Source organism: Anarrhichthys ocellatus, unplaced genomic scaffold (genome assembly GCF_004355925.1).
Source record: "Anarrhichthys ocellatus isolate YVR2014 unplaced genomic scaffold, GSC_Weel_1.0 scaffold154, whole genome shotgun sequence".
NCBI lineage: Eukaryota > Metazoa > Chordata > Actinopteri > Perciformes > Anarhichadidae > Anarrhichthys > Anarrhichthys ocellatus.
Genome location: NW_022280184.1, coordinates 207,336 through 228,016, shown reverse-complemented (window position 1 = coordinate 228,016; position 20,681 = coordinate 207,336). Strand labels below are relative to the sequence as shown.

At 41.2% G+C, this 20,681-nt stretch overlaps 1 protein-coding gene across 1 annotated transcript in view; it reads right to left on the bottom strand.

Moving 5' to 3' along the window:
- Nucleotides 1-20,681, bottom strand: part of ramp1 (receptor activity modifying protein 1) — a 65,324-nt gene that overhangs the window by 21,546 nt on the left and 23,097 nt on the right. Inside the window, exon 2 of the mRNA XM_031877899.1 lies at nucleotides 1,663-1,798. Coding sequence (XP_031733759.1) covers nucleotides 1,663-1,798 — 136 coding nt within the window. The remainder of the gene's footprint in view (nucleotides 1-1,662; nucleotides 1,799-20,681) is intronic.

The window sequence follows — 20,681 nt, the reverse complement described above, 5'->3', positions numbered from 1 at the left end:
AATTAAGCTATGATGAGTTTTCACTGTTAATTTACATCTCAATTAAATGATGCCTCCATGACCAAGTTAAGCAGATGAGACTGAGGACAACTATGTACAAGAAAAGATGTTCACTTTGCCTAATATGTAGCTTGACAGAGTTCTCCATGTGTGCCCTGGTGTTCTCGTGTTTCCTTATTTCCTCAGACAGGTGCTTCATATCCCTCACTCCCGTAACTGTCCGTGATGGATCTGTCCCCGTTGTTTCAAAAAGCTAACTAAGTTATTAGCATGACTGCATCCAGCTAGCCTAACCTTTCTAGTGTACTAGAGAAGCTTTGCATGTACTGCTTCCCTTTCCTGCTAGTCTGCTGTCTGATTGTGAGGTCAGGCTGATCTGGGATCAGCTCTTTGGCCTGCAGAATCTCCGCCAAAGTTCTCCTCTCAAACGGGTCTTGGAGGAGTAGTGCTAGCGGTGGCGCTCGCCTGTAGAGACTTCTCCTGACGAGAACGCGCAGCTTGGGGCCAAATTCTAATTTGGCCCCGAGCTGAATCTATTTGAGGACGCTGATTGGCTAAATTGTATGTCACTCATTTATGTCTTTAATCAGCAATTGGCTAAACTGCTTCATAGACCCGCCTCTCGTGGGCCATTTCTCGATGGCCCCAGCGCTGCTGAGACATGCAGACAGGCGGAGAGGACGTGCAGAGAGGTGGCGAGGACGTGCAGGAAAAGCATATATTTTGCGCAGATATCATAATTTACAAATATTACTGGGTACATTCCATATTTCAAAAACACAAATATTGAGAATTTGTCAAATTTATTATAATTTTTTTATTTTTTGTCTCAAGGAGGGGCGCTCAAGGTGGGACCACGCCCCATGGCTTTCTATTGGCCAGCCGCCACTGGTGGGGGGGAGCTATGAGTTTACAGGGGGACCTCAGGGTCAGCATGATATTACACCCAGGTAATTCAGGATAGGGGTTTTATTGTTTGAATACAAAACAGTGTGACACACAATTTTAAATTGACAGTCAAGTGGATGGCACGTAATTGTTTAATTGGACCAAATGATTCCAATAACTGGCACTCAAATCCTGAGAGCAACTGTGAAAACCTGTGGCGCCAGACGTCTCTTACAGTAAGTGCAAAGATAATATTTGTACATGGACGAAAGATCCCTGTTCATGCCACAGGCTTACAGCTTTTGTTCCCCGCACTGACTATGTTCACCCACTCTTTTTCTCTGTTGTCTCTCACCCAGTATCTAATCAGCTGTTGGAAGGTGACCAAAACGTTGGACGATTTTATAGATCCTCAGCCAGGAATGAACACACTCCTTTTTGTTGTTGAAAACAACGCGTCTTAGTGTGGAGTTAACTTACATTCCGTTGACTTAGAGTGGATCAGAGACAATGAATAAATCTAATATTTGAGATGTGTGAAGATCATTGTGCCATAGGCTTAATGGGTAACGCGCCACAATCGCATTGAGGCGTTTTAATGCTCTTACTGCATTACAACTAACAAATAGAATGAAACTGCTGATTCAATGCCTTGTGCAAATTTAAAATGGAAAGCTCATAATTCTGTTTGCATTTGTGTGGAAAGTTAATCTGTTTGCATTTGTGTTTGGACGTCTCTCTCTCTCTGTGTGTGTGTATGTTGATTCTACTCACTCGACTGTATCCTCCCAGCTACACCAGTGTTTCTGGTCCAGCTCTTGCATGTCCAGTCTGAATTTGGCCAGGCAGAACTCCTCAATGGCGAATTCATAGTGGGGTCCACACCCCAGTGCTGACACACACTGAGACACTGTTGAGAGAAGGGGGGAGGGGGGGACAGAGAAATGTGGATATTGTACAGTGAATTCTTGGTGGATTTTTTCTCCATGTTGTAAATGAGCAGGAGAGTGCTTTAGATGTCGAAAAGGACGCTTCGGACTATTAATTCGACTGTGTGTGCCGGTTAAGAGAAGAGCTAAGAATGACTGATGCCTCATGGACGTTAAAACACGATGATAAACTAATCAACTTGTCACTGATCAACCTAATATCTATCGACTAATATCTGATAGAAGGTTTTTATAAAAATGTTGGATCAGATAATGGTAGTTTGTCATTTAGGGAGCTAAAATGTGCTTTCTTCCTGAGAGTTAGATAAGATTATACACACCAATTTAATGTATTTTAGCAATTTATGAAGTCAGAACATGCAGCCAATAGGCTTAGCTTAGCATAAAGACTCTAGTCAGAAGGAAACCGTTAGCCTGGCTCCATTCTAAGTTTAAAGAATCCACTTACCTTATCTTAAGCATTTTGATAAATAAAAGCTATAATCACACAATTTTAAGAAATCATAACCCTAATAGGACTATCTTGTTTGGCCAACAAGAAGGGAGCTTGTTTTTGAGATAATTTCTTGCTTTCATAGGAAATTAGTTTCAAATTACAGCTCGCTCGAAAACATTAATTTTGATGGTACACATTTGCAAAACAAAAGCATAAGATCCTGATGTGATTTAGCTGGAAGTGCAAAAACAATATTGAAATATTTTTCTGACACAGCTGTCACATTAATATACTTCACTACCCTGTCACATCTCAACCTCCCTCATCATCCTTCTTTCATGACTTTTTCCTAATTCTCCACCTCCTCCTTCCCTGCAGCCTCCACTCCTTTTCAATGCCTCGCCTTGTTTTTCTCCCTTTCTCCCACAACACTCCCTCTCTCTCTGTCTCTTGTTTTCTTTATAACCTGCTGTGTCTCAGTGAATCTGCATACATTTATTTACATCTCTATTCATCCCTCCTGTGGCAGCGTCCTTCTTGATCTCTTGCAACTCCCTCCCTCTCCCTCTCTCTCTCTCTCTCTCTTACTAGCGCCCTGAGAGTTTTGCGTAGAAGTGGACGGATCAGTTTGTGTCTTTGAGAATCTCTTGCTCGTTCAGAATCATTAATGTTCACAGTCACATGTGCAAATTAGTTAATACATGCATGTTATGGCGCAGAGCAGAAGGGAGATGGAAACAGAGATATAATGGAGGATACAGATGGTGTTGTTTTGAAGATAGGAAAAAAAACTGTAAAAACATATGAAGGTTAAAACATATAAATAAATAGCTTGTTTACATTCCTACAAAGAACCCGGCTCATGCTGTGAAGAGAGCGGATGAAAAAGTTCATCTACACAACTCCGATCAAATACTGCGATCAGAGATCACGATCTGGGGATTATGTGTGTGACAGACACGGACATAAAGGAAGAGAGAGAGAGTTGCAATTATTTTCTGCAGATCAGATTTTTGTCATGCCAACAATCTCTTTCTAATAAATGGTCCAATTGATATGACAAAAAAGAACACGGCCATGGTTAGGATAAGCAGAGAAAAAAAAGAAGTGAACAGCGGTCACCGGTGTCAAAGTGGGCCACTTCGTACCGTGTGACTGTCTGGAAAATGTATCACTTGATCTATTTAAATTTACACCAAAAAAGTAACAAAACAAAGGTTTTAAACAACACATATACAGACCTTAGTACATACTGTACATATGGAACTAAAGAACCTGTATGTTAGGTGATATCTAAGACCTTTCATAAGTAAATTAACAATGACGACTAATCATTCCTGACAATACAAAAAAGCGCTGATGGAACAAGTCTACATACTCATTTTGAGTATGTAGACTTGCTTAAAGATGACCACATGCATGTTTTACTCTTCAACACTTTGTGGAGTGAATGTGCAGAAAAACGATCATTGCACACATTCAATGAAAGAAAATAATAAGGCAAACAGTGAAAAAATAACCCAAATCCCTGACGGCTGCAGGACCCTCAGGCCGGCTCTGAATATTCACATGACGAAACCATTCCACGATTGGGGGCTAGTTCATGATGGCTCGGTTGCATGCATGTTGATATGTCAGAAAGCCTTGAGGACCCAAAATATAAACATGGTAAGATCAATGAATCAATTCTGCCCCAAAACTAAAGAAATAGTGGTAGATAGTGTTTAGTGATAGTGAACGTATTTTACTTGATGGGAAAAACCCTGACTAAAACAATAAAGTAAAATATTACGTTTTAGTTGACAAAAAGAAAAATGTGCATATTATTATTAGACATGTTTATAGATCAACAATCTGCAGGATAGACACAAAGAAAGCCCTGCCTTTTTAGCTGAACATTTTCTTACAAAATATGGAGCAGTGTTGCCAACATTCTAAACAGTTTAACTTTACTTTGCCAGTTTTCTCATAGCACGTGTAAATAAAGGCATCGTAGCCAAAAACTTTCCATTAGGGTGTGTTCAAACTAAATCCAAGTGGTTCAGTAAGTGAAGATGTCTGTGGCTCCCGGCCATGCGGAAACTGCACATTTATCCATCAGTTGTCGAATGGAAAACACATTTTGTGTTACAGACAAAAACACCTGTACACGTAATCTTTCTTCCCATAACTTGACAAAAAAAAGGTTCAAATGAAATACCGCAGCCTGAAACAAAATGTTTTTTCCCTCCACCCTTGTCAAATCAACATTTTGTACCAGACCTCCCTTTCCAGACTCACGGTACATGATAAATCCGGAGGAAAGGTCATCATTGACAGAAGACTTTCTCATTTCCTCCTGCAATATATCGATTTGGAGCTGTAGCTAAATATAATAGAGTGAGGCCGCCTTTCAACCTGACATTAACTCAGGGAGCATGTGCTGTCTGCGCTGTGTTACCTCCTCCCCCCTCAACCTTGTTCCTGCACATTTTCCCTCTGCAAACCCCACTCATCTCCATTCACCTGCCGGCAATCCGCTCATTACCCCTCACATACTTATACTCCCCTGCTTGCCCTGTTCCAGTGCCGGATTATCATTTGTTCTTTTTTCCTCCCCGTGGACTTGTCTCATCTCCAGTGGTTACCCCTTGTGTTGACCCTCTGACTCCCACGGTTTGTGTCTTTGCCTTTTGTGACCAAGCCCCTTTTGTGACTTTGCTTTTTATTTTCAGTTTGGATTTTTCATGCTCCCGGTTGGAGTTGTTTTTGGTTTCAGTTTTTGACTGCTTAAATGCCCAGTAAAGAACATTGCATTTCACCTCACCTTGTGTCTAAGTCTGCACCTGAGTCTCTGCTCCACTCCTAAACCCACACGGTAAACTGTGAACCGTCACAGTTACTACAAGGATATATTGTTGAAAAACAATTGAAATCTGTTGTCACTGAACATTTTCCTGCTATGGTCAATCATTTTGGTATTAAGATTAGGGTTGGGTTCCGATAACGGATTCCATTTTGGATCCGGTCAACAAAATACCTGCATTGGTTAAGATCTGGTCAAATTAGCAGGCTTCTTCTTTATAGTACTAGTCATCACTTTTATTTCCAGGTTGATTGTACAGGTAGTGATATGAATTAGGCTAGCTTAATGTTAATGTTAATCAATTTAGTAGCTACCACTAAAAGCTGTTGTATTTGAAGCTTCTCAGCCAACAGGTGACTAAGTTTCACTTATTTATAATTATTAAAAAGAATGAAAGTGATTGGATACTGTGTGAGATACTGTATACCAATTAACAAAGTGTCATCATTATGTTGATAAATGTAATTCCGGTGGCATTATATGTACTTTAAAGCACATTTGTTGTTACAAACTAGTGGTACTAGTAGACATATTTTCTTTGATTCTCTGCCCCAAACCAATTGGGCGCGACAAGACATGGCAATTTACGGTGTTTTTTAAAGCAGACTTAGTCTGTGATATGTACAGTATATGTCAGTTTTTGGGCTGGCACATGTCTGTTACTGCAAAGAAAATACTTTAGTTGACTAAAACTTTTAATACCATTAAAAAATGTGTTTCTAACCGGGCTCTGCCTAAAACTGCTGCTGTGGTTCAGGCTCGTGTCAGGCTTGGACAGAAACTATGAAGGATCTGGCCCTACCCTTCATAGCTCTAATCTGAACCGGTGACCAATTTCTGATAATTTAAGGAGCATTAATAATGATTATTATTCGAGGGCTGCGACCATAGTCCGCGAGCGCAGCTAATCCAGTTGATATGGCAATATAGCCTCACTCAATTAAGCCAATTATTTACCCTGCGTAGACAGTTCACGAGAGAGAACAGCCTAACATCATTATTAATGTCAGTAACAATTATTAATGATTATTAATAATAACGGGACACCACCCTGCGAACAGGGACCAATAACCAAACGATAAACTAAGTCTCATAATTAGTGTTCACTCACAATGTCAACAGTCTGAGTACTATTACACATTCAGAGTGAAAGTGAAGGTTTAAGTTCGAGCAGACCACATATACAGCTATTATCACAATACATGCACAAAGTAATCACAGACAGCTGCTCTTTAAAATATAACAGAGTTTATTACGTTCTAATACTAATGATCTAGTCAACTAATATCTAAACTAACAACAACTATACATTTATGAGCACGCTATCTAAAATCAACAGACGATTGAAAAGGGGGGGAGTGTGTGTGTGTGTGTGTGTGTGTGTGTGTGTGTGTGTAAGGAGGAGGAGCGAGGGAACAGCTCAGCGACATATGACGTAGTTGGGACGTGGTGACGTCTCTCATGCGCGAGACTCAAAATGGCGGATAGCCAACAGCAGACCCGGCGTCTAGTGCCGGTAGCCGTTTAGCAGTAGCTACATTAGCTCAAAGCTGTATGTGTGTGTGTGTGTGTGTGGATTAGTAAAAGAGAAGGGAAAGGAACAAAATTAAATAAAACAAAAGATTAAGATCCTCTGCGCCTCGCGGGAGTACGGAAGATTGCTCTCTCAGCCAGGGGAGCAAGAACCGCGACTCTTTGTCTCAGCCGGCGGTTCTGACCTCCTGAACTGATGAGAAGCAACTTCGACCTCACTAGGCGGCTAGCTCAACACAGATCATGGTAGCATGAAATACACTAGCTTCTCCACCACCCCAACGATCTCAACAACCGTTAGTGTCGCCGATTATTAAGCATACAAGACGTTATAAAAATGAACAGTACTTTAAGCACACAAACAAGATAAAATAAACACAAATGAACTCTCTCTAACTCTACCCAGACTCTATTTCGCCTTACGGTACGATGCAATCGTGGTGATTGAGGGGGGGGGTTCTTCTGAGGGGTTCTTCTGAGCTTCGTTTGGCCCAGGCAGCGCGGCTGCGGGCCGGGGGTGTTCTCTCGGTAGGAGAGAATCGCTGTCGTCTGGATAAGGGATTTTCGCGTCCTTATGTCCGGAGCAAACGAGGCGCTTGGTGGAGAGTGGAGAGTGGAAGTTCTCTCTCTCTCTCTCTCTCTCTGAAGAAGTCTTGCTTCTTCACTTCTGCAGGAATGAAAGGGTTCGCTTCGTGGATACGAACAAAAATAAAATAGACAGTTTGGTGAATTCGGCCAGCGAATATAAACTGTTAAACCTAGGTTTTGATTAAAAAGAAGAACAACGTTGCATGTGTGCCTCCTGCTACCCCGGAGGGATCGATGGAAAAAGCATTGAGGTGGGGGTTGCAGGTAGTTTTGTAGAACAGTGGCTGAACCACAGGGGTCCAGGGGTGTCTTGGCCCTCGGCCAAGTTGCTTTCAGGTAACTTCAGGGAAGCATAGTTTTTTGGGGGAGCAGGGTCGTCTTACCGGAGGTCCCGCCTCGGCATCCCTGCTCTCGTCCAATGAGAGCAGTGTTGCATTTGGGGGGGGGGGGAACTCACACCCTAATGTGAATTTCTCCAGAGTTGGGGGGTTTGGTGCTCAAACTACAATCAGGATGAAACCTTTGCTTGCAAAAGGGAAGGCCTGACTCTCTTTGTTCCACAGCACATTTTGAAGCCATATAGTCAGATCCCAACACACTGATGGGTCAGACACGGGAAATCCTGCACAGTGGCAGTCGAGTTTTGGAGTGAGTCCCACTGAGACACTGTATGCGATACTGGATTGCATAAACTACTCAACCCATGTATGAAGTATGCTCCTTTAAATGCAAACATGCTCTTGCTCAGCTTGTCTGGTTCAATAGATACAAGATCAAGAAAACGTACTGGAAGTCGATGGCATGCTTGTCTCGTCATCTCGACAGTGGGGATGACCTTTGACCCTCTGCGGAGTGTCTCCCATAATCCACTTCTCTCTGTGTACAAGCCCATCCAGCAGCTAGCTTCAGGGGGGTGTAATTTATCTGTGTACATGTCTGTGATTATGTATGTGCGAGATGGAATTGGACTATCTATCTATAGCATGTTTTGCTCTCTCATCATCGTCATCATCCAAGAAACTAAACTCAGAGAGAAACTAAACTAGGAGCCTCACAGCAAGACAAACAGAGCTGCATACCCACACTTAATTCCTCTCTCACGTCGCTCTCTTGAATGCCTCAAAGCCCATATTTGCATATTCAACATTTTGGCGCACGCCCATACACGCACTTCTATCTGAATGTCTAGCTTGAGAGCTGCTGATCTGCTGCCATCCCATCATACTGCGATCATATCTCGTGCTTTTCCAAGCAACAGCGCCTGAGGTTATGCGTGACTAAAAACATGTTGAGATGCTCTGAAATAAACAAACAAGCACAAGATATTAAAGACTAAAGTTGCTGCTGCAGGGAATTAGTATGAAATGAAAGCAAACAGGCTGAGATCGAACACAGATGAAAGATTGTGCTACTACATGCGTGCTAAATGTGAGTACACAAAGCGATGCGGCAGATGACGAGACTGGTGAAATGAACCTGGATGAGGCGGGGCAACTCTTGCGGAGCATTCTTGAACGCTGACTTACAATGACTAAATGCAAATGACGTCATGTCAGCATTGTGCGAGCTCTTCAAACATTTTTATTGTAACATTGAAAAGTTTTTCTTGCGACAAGTAGGAAATATTTCAATGGGATAAGATAATATGGAGCTCAATCTGTTTCAGGAACTTTACCACTTCGAGTGTGAAATGGAAACAACACAAGATGGCAGACCAAAATGTAACTGCAATGGAAGGAGTCTCTGTCTGTCTTTCGATTTTCGTGACAGCTGTTCATCTGATCGACTTCACACTTGCTAAGGATGTAAGGAAGTGCAGTATGGAGTATGTGATCTTGAGATCTATGGGACTTATTTAATAGTAGTGTGTTATGTACATGTGCATGCTGGGTACAGCTTGCTCTCCCTAGCTCGCTACACGCACCCGACATCGGTCAATGTGTGTGAGGGAGAGAGAGAGAGAATTAAAACTGGATAACCAACTTTTTTTTTTCAAAGTTAGACAAAAGTTAGCTGCACACAAATTAGTTAATTTCCAACCCTGCAGCAATATTAAATTTGCCGCCGCCGAACGGCATGCTCGGTACAGCTGGCTCTCCGATGAGGGGCTGCAACTATTTCATGGCAGGTGTCTTGCTCAGCAGTAATAACGTGAGCAAAGCAATTGGCACTGTACTAGTCAAGAATTTCTTTCAAATTGGTGTATTTTTAAGGTTGTGGGCAAATACTAAAATTACAGATCCAGCTGGGAACAGGCTATTTGCCAACTGTTTAATCCCCTTACAAATCACAAGTTAGGTTAGGGACTATGATCCGACTCTTATGATCCGACTCTAGTTGCAGCATGTATTTGCAATGGAAATGGTTTAATTTCAAACCAGAGTCGATACACAGAAAACAGCAATGACAAATATGCATAAATAAAAACATATGTTATTCAGTTAAATCACAAGTTGTTTTTCTCATGAATCTCTAACATTTTCCCAGTGCAGCATCCCACTGTAATACGCACAGCGGCAGCAGTTGGCAGCAAGCAAGCTCCCTAAGAGAAAAAAAAATGCTAATTTCAGTGTACTGCTTCATGATGCCTTGATGAAGCAGATTGGGGGACGTTTGGAAATGTTTCAGTCGTGGCCTCTACAGCAGACAACAGACAGGTCCTCTGGGGAAATGTTCCCCACTATTCCCCTCTTGACTAGTTTTGAATTCCTTCCCATCTCCATCCTGTCAATTTTGTCACCGACAAGCCTTTTTCTTTCACACCAAATCCCATTCCAACCTTGAGTAATTATTTCCCCTGCCGCCTATTACACAGATTCTACCCAAAGAACTTGAGAGAGAGACCACGATTTTAATATGTTGAGGCTTCCACACTGAACCTCACCTACTTGTGATACTTTAGCTCCACTTTGTAAAACATATGTCAATGTGTAACAACAGCATAAATAACAATCAGATGATAAATGGTATCTAATCCCTTCTTACTGCTTTACAAGGCATGGATTTCCAGTTCCATCCTGATTCACAACAACACAATGTAACAATACCTCCCATGTTGGCATGAGAGCTTGTTTATCAGTTCTGGGAATACAGTATGCCATCAAGTGATTAAATGATTAAAGTAACATGTCCATGTCCTTGCTCTTCTGGTGTTTGTTTCTGGTGTTTGTACCAGTTAAGAAACAGGATCTGAATAAGTTCAGACTGTAATTTAAATTGTTGACATTCCAAGCACCAGCTACATGTCAACATCAGTTTCCATCTAACATATTCTGTTTTATTCCAACGGGGCGGCTGTGGCTCAGCGGTAGAGCGGGTCGTCTTCCAATCAGAAGGTTGGTGTTCGATCCGATGTGTCCTTGGGAGAGACACTTAAGCCCAAATTGCTCCCGAAGGTGTGGTGCGAATGGTGCACCTTGCATTGTAGCCCCTTCCATCGGTGTGTGAATGTGTGAATGACGTGTAGTGTAAAAGCGCTTTGAGTGGTCAGAAAACTAGAAAGGTGCTATAAAAGTCCATTTACCATTCCATTTCCAACTTGGACTAATTACATTTAATTCTCATATTTATTACAACCATTTATATATTTACACCACAATTTCTATAGATCATGTTAACATTCTAATCAACATGTTAATGGCCAGAATCTGGGACACACTGCTAACACTGCACTGACAAACAGACACAGCTCCGGTTTAGCCAAATTAATTTAAAAGAGGAAGCCCTTTGTCATCAATTAAGCAGTGAATGCTTTGCAGATCAACTCATGAATAATGAACTATCCCTGTGTACTGTCAGTAGCAGCTGTTCTGGCATCAGATCCACCGAGGACAGACATTCGACTCAGTCTCAGAGTCGTGGCAGACTGTTGAGTCATGGATGACCCAGCCTCCTGAAATTGTTCACACCTTGCAGCCAGTTTGAAAGTGATAAACAGACAACGGAAGCTGGCAGAGGCTTTTCTGTGAAAGGCTAAGGCTAATTAGGCGGCCAGATCAGACACTCACCAATGAACCGTCACCCCACTCCGCCGCCGGTCTATCTCGCTGTCGTCATCGTCTCACAGATGATTCACAGAGAAGGAAGTCTTCATCTCTTAGCTTTTGATCTGAATTATTTTTGACCAATGCTGACCCCATCGCCCGATCCGCACATCAAAATGCCCACTTCCTTGACTTTTAAATGCCTTTTTAGTCATGAATCATCTCAGTTCATGGAGTGGTAGAGGAGCAAGAGAAAAAGAGAGATCTGCTTTCCTTCCCACCGATCTGACAGCTCGGTTTAGATTCTGCAAAGTTACACATGTTTTATGCATATTCATAAAAACCCACACATTTCAGCTCTTCCTGTGCAAACTTTGTCTATTTGAAGTTCACACTCATGAAAGTTTGGGTGAGTCTTTCTAGCACTTAACTTTGCATCGCAGTCTTTCCAAGTGGTACACAAGAAAATCAGGGCATGCTTGCTGTTTATGCATTGTTAATTCTGTGTGGTGGAACCACCGGCGGCTTAAGTCCAGTGCTTCTTTTTTTTCTCTTTCAAACTATCAATTTCCTCTAGAAAGTTGAGCAACTTCCCTCTTGTATCAAGTGTACTTAGAATAATGCTACCTGTGTTTTTTATTTGTGTAGAACAGCAGCTTCATCCTGAGACAGGAAGCAGTCAAACTCCATGAAAACAAAAATGACTTGTCCTCCTCTCTTGATACTGTGTATACTGCAAGTCAATCTTTTTTTTAGGTTTAGAAAATGGCATAGGGGTATTCGGAGCACCACAGTAAATCAGAGTGCTGTTGGTGTTATAGCTAAAGCAACTCTGCTTGCCAAATTTTAAATGTAACATAAAGATGACATTTTTGTGCTCCGATTTAGAAAATTAAAGTTAGTATATGTAGCAATTTGATTGCTTTGATTGCCAATGTTTAAACGGATGTGGTGTTTATGCTGGGGGTCTGATCCCAGATCGCCCTGACATCAGTTGTTACACAGGTTACATGAAAACATACCACAGCAGTGCTGAACTGCGGCCGGCATTTTCAAAAATGTTGTTTTTGAAAATGCCAACAAATATGGATTGAAGCGCAATTTTTTGTCAGATAGAAATGGAGCCTGGAACAGGTAGACAACTTTATCTTCACTTTTCTTCTCTGCTCCGCTTGAGCAGAAAGGAAATACAGCCTGCCTATCAATTGTTTTTAATCGGCTGCCTGTCAGAAAACCTCTAATATATAGCATCCCTTGCCAGCACAACACAGAGCCAACTATTTTGTTGCGTCTTTACCCGTCAAGGCATAATGAACAGAGATTTTGACGAAAAACTTATTGTTGACATTTTGGTCGACAAAATGAACACCGTGTAGTGATACAAAGCAAAGGTGAATAACTTACAATTGCTTTCTACTAGCCAAGAGCAATGCAAGGCAGAAGCGACAAACTGGCTAACTGCAACCAAGCTAAGATTAGGTTAGCCGGCTAGCTGTAACTTCGCTACGCAGCATGGTTTGTGGCTTCGTAACAAAGTTATTTGCATGCGGCAAGCTAATAAGTACCATGGAGCCAATGGTCCCAATAAAATAAAGGAACATTGCAAATAGTAACGCTATATGATATATGATTTTACTATATGTAGCTCAAGCGCAAGTTCAGACAGGAAGACACTCACTAGTAATCTGTCTTTCCTCTCCTTGTAATTACTCTATCAGATGTTTGGGGGCGTGCACTTTTAAGTAACCAACCAGATTCGTCACACAGTTTCCTTCAGCCAATCAGATCGTTCCTGTCAAACTTTAAAGTGTTCTCTCTGCTGCTGTCAGTTGTCATTTCAGCATTAAGCAGATGCGACCCGCCTCCACCCCAGTCACCTCCAGTCAGCATCACAGCCATGCTCCTGATTCATCATCAGATGGCAACAACTCTTTTCACCACCACCACCAGTGTCTGGACTCCAGGGGGGATTAGGGCTATTGGACCTCAGTATCCCTACCCTCGGTGATAGTACTTCAGGATGGAGTCCAATCGCCAAAGACTTTGCACTTTTCATATTTGACGCTTGTATAATAAATCATTGTTAAATTATAAAACAAGTCTCTCCTGATTGAAATATAATGTAATGTCACGTCACTGTTATGGCCAGGAGGCTCGCTCGCACCTACAGAGTGTGAGCAACAGGATGCCGACAGCAGTTGACTGAATGGCTGAATAACTAAGGTGTGCTAATCTTAAATGAATCAGCAAATTGCTTCAACACTCAGGTCAGAAATATCACTAAACCCGGACCCTGTTTGATTACTTGTCTCTCCTGTTTGTTCTTTAGGAACACCTTTTCTCGCTGCTAATATCGTCTGTCTCTCATGGTCCTCATCTCTCCTCCCAAGTAGAGCTAAATAAATCAGCAAAATGTAATGTTCCTTTGAATGTCTGTGGGAAATGGGTCTCCTTCACTTGTGGCATGTTCCCTCAGAATCATTGTGCACTTAGAGAGCATTAAGAATACTTTCTTCTTCCTCCACTTGATAAAATGTCCGGCAGTCTGCCTACACTGCAAGCTATCAAAAGAAAAGTACTTTATGAAGACACATACAAAAACCTGATCACGCGCTTTATGAAAGAGCAAAGGTCTTTGGGTCTGTGGCTTCAAAGTGGTTTGAGCGCAGGCACTAAATTAATTTTTGTTTCCCCTGAAAAAAAGTTTACTCCACTGCTCCAAATCAGAAGGGACAAGTATATTATTATGTGATAGTCACACAGTGTTATCTAAAAGGAAGAAAAGGGGAACTTAAAACCGCATATAAATCATTTAAAGTCATTTAAGTCATTGTAACTGAAATGTGATTTGGGCCCGGCAGTTTTGTGTAGGCCATTGGTTTCCATATAAAGTAAAGCTAGTGCATCATGGGAAACAATGTAGCCTATTGCTTAAACGTTTCACAAATAAACCTATTTATGTCATCTATACAAAATGAATGATGCACTGTATATTGAAGCAATTTAATAAAATACACTAAGGTTCATAAATATATACATATGAGTCAAATATAAACTAACATAATTAGGTATTTAAGGAATAGTTTGACATTTTGGGCAATAAGCTAAAAGCTTTTGCTAAATAGCTTTTAGTGAAGAGTTAGAGAGTCCCCTATAAGATCAAGGTCTTTGTTGATATTACATTTTAATGGAGCAGATTCCTTAGAAAATGATGTACAGTCAACCGAGATGGAGTGAAACCATTTTTTTTGGGGCCCTTTGATGCCTTTTGGTGCCAGAGTCTGCGCAGTAGTGACCGGGGAGGGGGGGGGGGGGGTTGTACCCACGGTATCAAGTTCCCTCCCACACACCCGCCAATCGCTAGGTCGAGCACGGCCACAGCTGGTTACCGTGAGCCATCTAGCTACTACGTTAGCACCACGGTGGCTGTTTGGCAAGAAAGACACAATGACTAACCATAATAACTATGATTTATCATAAAATTGACACGTTCTAACGGTTATGGAAACTTAAAGTTACATCTTCTCTCTCTTATACTTCTTGAGCCTCCATCTCCGCAGCTGTCAATCACAGCTGTCAATGATGACGTCACACCCCCTTTAAATAGCATCAAAGAACAAACTAAAATCAAAATGAACACTTGAACATACATAAGCATGATAAGAACTACCTAAAATGACAGAAACCATCTTTGGGAAAAATGTGTTTAACATGCACTTTTTTAGTGTGGCCGGCTTAATGACCTATACTGCTGCGAGCCACCAGGGGGCGGTCAAGATATTTTGTCCTTCACTTTTGGAAGCTGTGATGTCATCCATCTTGACAATCTATGATTCATATCCAAGTCTTTTGACTTTGGATAAATGTTTTTAGTCTCATATAGTTGATAGCTCCGGCTTCAGTACTTTCTCTGGGCTGAAATCTTTAGTGTGAAAACCAGGCAACTGCATTTAATGCACAAGAATGATGTATTGAGAGCAATTAAATGATTTGGGTCTCAATGCTCACTCAACAGGTACGTTGATCAATAGACCAATTTCCTGAGAACGTGCTGTGCTGAGCTGTTGCCTTCATATGAATAAATTATGGGTCAATGCAAGCAACAAAAAAAATATTTCATTACTCATTTTTCAATCCATTGGCCACAGTGATGTGGAAATTCAAAATGTCAAACTCTGAAGGCTGTCTGTTCACATCATCAATTTAACCTACCGATTCTTCCCTACCAATTGATTACCAAAGAGAGACCAAATGAATGACACCTAGCAAGCTATACTGATATGTACAGTGTATTTATCACGGTTGGATTCAACTGTGAGTCACTCTTACGCTTCCTTGGCCTGGTGAGTGGTGCATGTCTGATGAATTAGCAGAGAGGAACGCCGGGCTGTAGCAGTGCATCAGCAAGCCGTCATTACATCGTATTACAATTTTACCTCTAGTGCCGTCACTCACATACGCACAAATGAATGCTTTCCTCCACCTCTGCTGTCTGTCCTAATAAGACAACTGGAGACCCAGGGGGCGAATTTCACTTCGAACTATAAAAAACATCCCTGAAATTATTCACATGATTAAATAGGCAGACAGAGAGAGAGAGATATTGGAAAGATTTCCCCCCAAAGAAACCTCAAAATGAGCAGTTTATCCCCTTAATCTCTCAGCTCTTGTCTGACGTTATTGCAACCCTTCACACACACACACACACACACACACACACACACACACTCGAAGTCACAGCGACTTGAGATGGCCGTGAAGCTTAACAAGCTGCTCTCTCCCTCCCAGGTGCTCTTAGTGTTATTATTAAAGCCCAGAGCATGCTTCAACCCAATGTGCCATTGGTCCTTGAATGGCAGCATAAATAAGCCACTGAATTTGAATAACAACCAGGTATAGCCTGAGGCTATACCTGATTGGGTTCAATATCCGTGTGGAGACACACTAAGAGCGAGGCTACAAAAAGTGGAAGCGTCAGTTGGTGCACTGACAGGATTTTTGATGAAGGTGACACAAGGCAACGGGTCTAACCCGATACGTCAGACCCCTCTGACATCATTTTCAATCAGCGTCACAGACTGTGTAAAAGAAATGGACACAGTATTTTAACCAGAGAATTTGAACCAGAGATGCTGAACTTTGAGTGTTCATTGCCCAGTGGAGTTACCTGTGGATTTACAGATGACTGTAGAGATAAATATGGTTGTAGGTTACTATAAGCGTGTTGACAAAAAGACAAGGAAAGAGTCTTTCTGCTTAGCTGATCTAACCGACTGCTGGTTCCATGTTTGTATCAATATTCTCGTTTAAATCTCTGTGAGAGAGCCAGTGAGCGTGTCAAATGTTCAGTGGTGTGACTCAGATTTCCGTCAATGCTTCACTCAAAAGGTAGACTCCTTAACATGAAGCCACATCATGTATCACATGAGAGAAATGCTTACTTTAAGCTTGGCACTAAAACTCACTACCAGGCATTTAGACACATTCAAATCATGAAAATGGTGAGTTACATTCTGAATCACAACCATGTGGAGCTCCAAGCAGGGACAATGAAGAAGATTGGAGAGACAGAGGAAAATGAGAGAAGCCTTTTTCTTATATCAGAGGAGATTATGTCATAATTTACAAGTAAAGAGCAACTTGAAGTGTGCGTGATACATCGGGGCAATTAAGATAATAATGGTTGACTCTGAAGAGGACATAATGCGTGTAGATGTAAATGTCACTTGATCTTGTATCTCCACAGATTATCTCATATAGTTGGGTGTTTGTGCAAGCTGCCGAAACACTTGTTTTTATTACATATTCAACATAATTATTTATGAATGTATTTTTAACCATGAAATTAATGATTCCTGGTAATCTTTCTAGAAAAAAATGTGATTCCATGTGATATACTGTAAACTCACTCAAGTTCAAGTTATTGTGAGGAACTTTTAACTTGTTATCTCTTAATTTAATACTGATCCCTCAAACCTATAAAGTAAACGAGACCATCAGTGAGAAGATTGTCTCTATCTATATAGTTATTCCTAATGCTTGCCATCGGTGCCAGCGGGTCAGATTCTGCGCAATATCAGACGATGACGTCACCACAAACTCCTTCAGCTCAGACTCTAGCAGGGCCTCCAGCAGCGACCAGCCCACCACGGAGAGACCCAGATGCCATCGGTCTGCCGTTGGAAGCTCCGCAGCGTCTCGTCCTCCGGCCAGGAGCAGAGCTGCTTTACCAGTACCCACTGGGAGCCAACACCGACAACGCGCTGATGGAGACCCAGACCGTATTGCAGGGCCCGCTAGAGGGAAGGGAGGCGCGGGAGAACCAGAACCAGGACTGTGCGTAGCAGACTGTCACAGCACTGCTGCAGGAAAATTAGAGGTTTTCTAAAGGGACTATGGAGCATGCTTTTTGTCCACAGGGAGCAGTAACTTTAATATTGCAGTTGAAAGTTCACTTCAAAGACACTCTGAGTCTATACAGTCCCAGTATGACCTTATTTGTCTCTGTGACTATTTTGTGCTGAGATCACACAGGAGTCTGGCTAGGATTTATTGGTGGACTACTAAATAAAGGGTGCAAATATGGTAATGCATTGCCCGAATTAATTTAATTTGATGTGTCGTTACTGTGGGACTAATACAACTTCATGGACATATCAGACCATATTAAACGCCCCGCTTTAGCCCAAGCAACAATGCACTATAATAAATGGTTGCATGGTTTTGTTCATATCAATGTGAGGAGTAGATGAGATTTTTATCGCAGGGATTAGGCTGACGGGATTGTTCGCTATCTGAGGTAAGACACTTTAATTGCATTTATAATTGATTTAGTATTAACTAAAGACTGAAAAGAGAGAGAAAAAGAGAGAGAGCGCTGCAGTCTAGGCTAATTGGCTTGGCAAATATCTCTGCAGAGCAATGTATGTCTAGGAAAAGTTCAGAATCATGAAAAAAAAAGCTGTCAGTGTTCCAAAAAGCACCGAAAAAAACTCAGACATAAAGTTAACAAAGCTTTAAAGGTGCCCTTCACATTTCAAAGACCTATTCATATGCATACTTTATATGGATTTTTTGTGAAAGCCTCTCTGAACATTGTCGCTTTACCGGCCTGCCACTGTTGTCCGAATGCGAGTCTAAGAATCTGAGTGGATGAAAAGGTTGCTAAATTTAGTAAGCCGTCTCCAGTTATGAACGAGCGATCAAAGTTGTGGGAGCAGTAGCCATAAAACATTGCCTTGAAACTTTTTCTGCCCTGTCGTTCTCTTCTCAGGTTCCATACTGGCTGCCCATAGACTGTAGAACCAAACGAACCTTGAGGTCAATTACCTTGGTTTTTAGCTATTGCCATCTCGATTTGTTTGGAACCAGTAGCGTGTAGCCACGTCATAAAGCATACCTTGCTTTATGTTCTATTTTACTCTAAATGGGACCATCATTTACATCAATGACCATAAACTCATGTTTACATTGTTTATGAGGTAATAAATCAAACTAGAAAATGCATTTCCTGCTGAAAATGCGTTGGAATGCTGAAAGCTGAAATTAATTGTAAAATAATTGCTGAAAATTAAGAAATGGGAGACTACCTGTCTGAAAAATGTTGAAGCTTGAAAGCATTTAAACTGCACTGCTGAAAACCCTTCTAGTTGAAATGTCTAACTATGGTGTCTGTAGCTGAAAGTATGAGAAGAAGAAGGCTTTGAAAGTTGAAGAAGTTTAACAGGATTTGAAGATTTTCTCCATAGAGATCCCATTAAAAAAATTGCAAATAGCTTAATATTTCAAAAAGTTAAAAGATTACAAATATGAAAAGTCAAAGCACCCCTCTCCTGAAAGCTGAACATTTTGAAAGGGAAAAGTCCTGTAGTGATATTTGTAGTAGTGGAAGTTGTAGTTGTAGTAGAAGTATTAGTAGAAGTATTAGTAATTAGAAGAAGTAGTAGAAGTAGTAGTATCAGTAGTCGTAGTAATAGCTGTAGTATTGGTCGTAGTATTTAATATAACAGCAGTAGTAGTAGAAGTAGTTATATTAGTAATAGTAATGGCAGTAGAAGAAGTAGCAGTAGTAGTAGTACTAGTAGCAGTTGTACTAATAGCCGTAGTAGTAATAGTACTTGTAGTAGCATGAATAGCAGTAGTAGTAGTAGCAGTTGTAGTATAAGTAATAGTAGTAGTGGTAGTAATAGCAGTGGTGGTAGTAATAATATTGATGGTAGCAGTAATAGCAGTAGCAGTAGTAGTAGTAGTAATAGTAGCAACAGCAAAAGTTATAGTAGAAGTAGTAGCAGTATATAGCAGTAATACTATATTAGCAGCAGCAGTAGTAGTTGTCGCAGTATTAGCCAGAGCATTACGTTTTTCAACAAAAAAGCCTAATTTTGAGCTTAACGTTTAAATACAGTTAATCCATGAGGCTTTTATTTTGAAAGAGTGGGGCTGGGTGGGGGAGAAAGGAGAGGAGACAGAATCAGAATGTATGAAACACAGAGGTTATTAAATGAAAATAACCTTCATCAAAAGCATTCCAGTTAGATTTCACTCTCTGGGGCTTTTATTTTGAAATGGGGTGGGGGGGTGGAAAGTCCTCTTAAAATCTCTAAGACCTGAATGACTGTATGAGAGAGAGAGAGAGAGAGAGAGAGAGAGAGAGAGAGAGAGAGAGAGCCTGCGTGCGTGTGTGTAACTGGTTGCCATGGTCACGACGCACCTGGTGTTAGAGGCAGACTGATTAAGAAACATTACAGTAAACAGTGATTTTGAACAAAGCCCCTTTTAACAAAAAGCAGGAGTCTGAGTGCCAAAATATGGATACCGTGAGAAAGATAAGACTCTGCCGAACGCGGTAATGTGTTTTTTATGTTTGTGGTTTTGAAAATGTGAGCTCCAGAGCAATATACAAAACTGGTACCATCTGCTTTCTTTGAGAAATGAGTGGTCAGATTTAACATGGAGTCTAATGGAGCAGTTTGTTGGAGTTCATGTCGCTCTGCGGCTCCTTGAGCCAAATGTGTAAGTCTGTGGGATTCCAGTCATTTGTCTACGACAAGGACAAGATTAGCTACTTCTCCATCAAAAATGATGCCTGAAGAGTGAAGATTGTGGACACAGTGGCAAAAGACAAATGTTTTTTTCACAAGAATCTCAAGCTGCTCTTCACTCTAGCGGTGACATCACGCACTCTAAGCTGCGCAATACACACCCATTATAAAGTCAGAAAAGGGCTGAAAAATCATAAAAGTTAAATTGCTGCAGTTCAAAAAGTTTAAAAGATATCACAATGCTGAATCATTCTGCAATAGCTCAGGGTTTTCTCAACATTTGAAACTTGAAATGGTGTCTGTAGCTGAAAGTATGAGGAAGTAGAAGCATTTTGATATTCTTAACAGCATTCCAACAATAAGGAAAAAAAATAAAGCATTTGTACATGCAAAAACACATCAGCCCCCAGCTGAGAA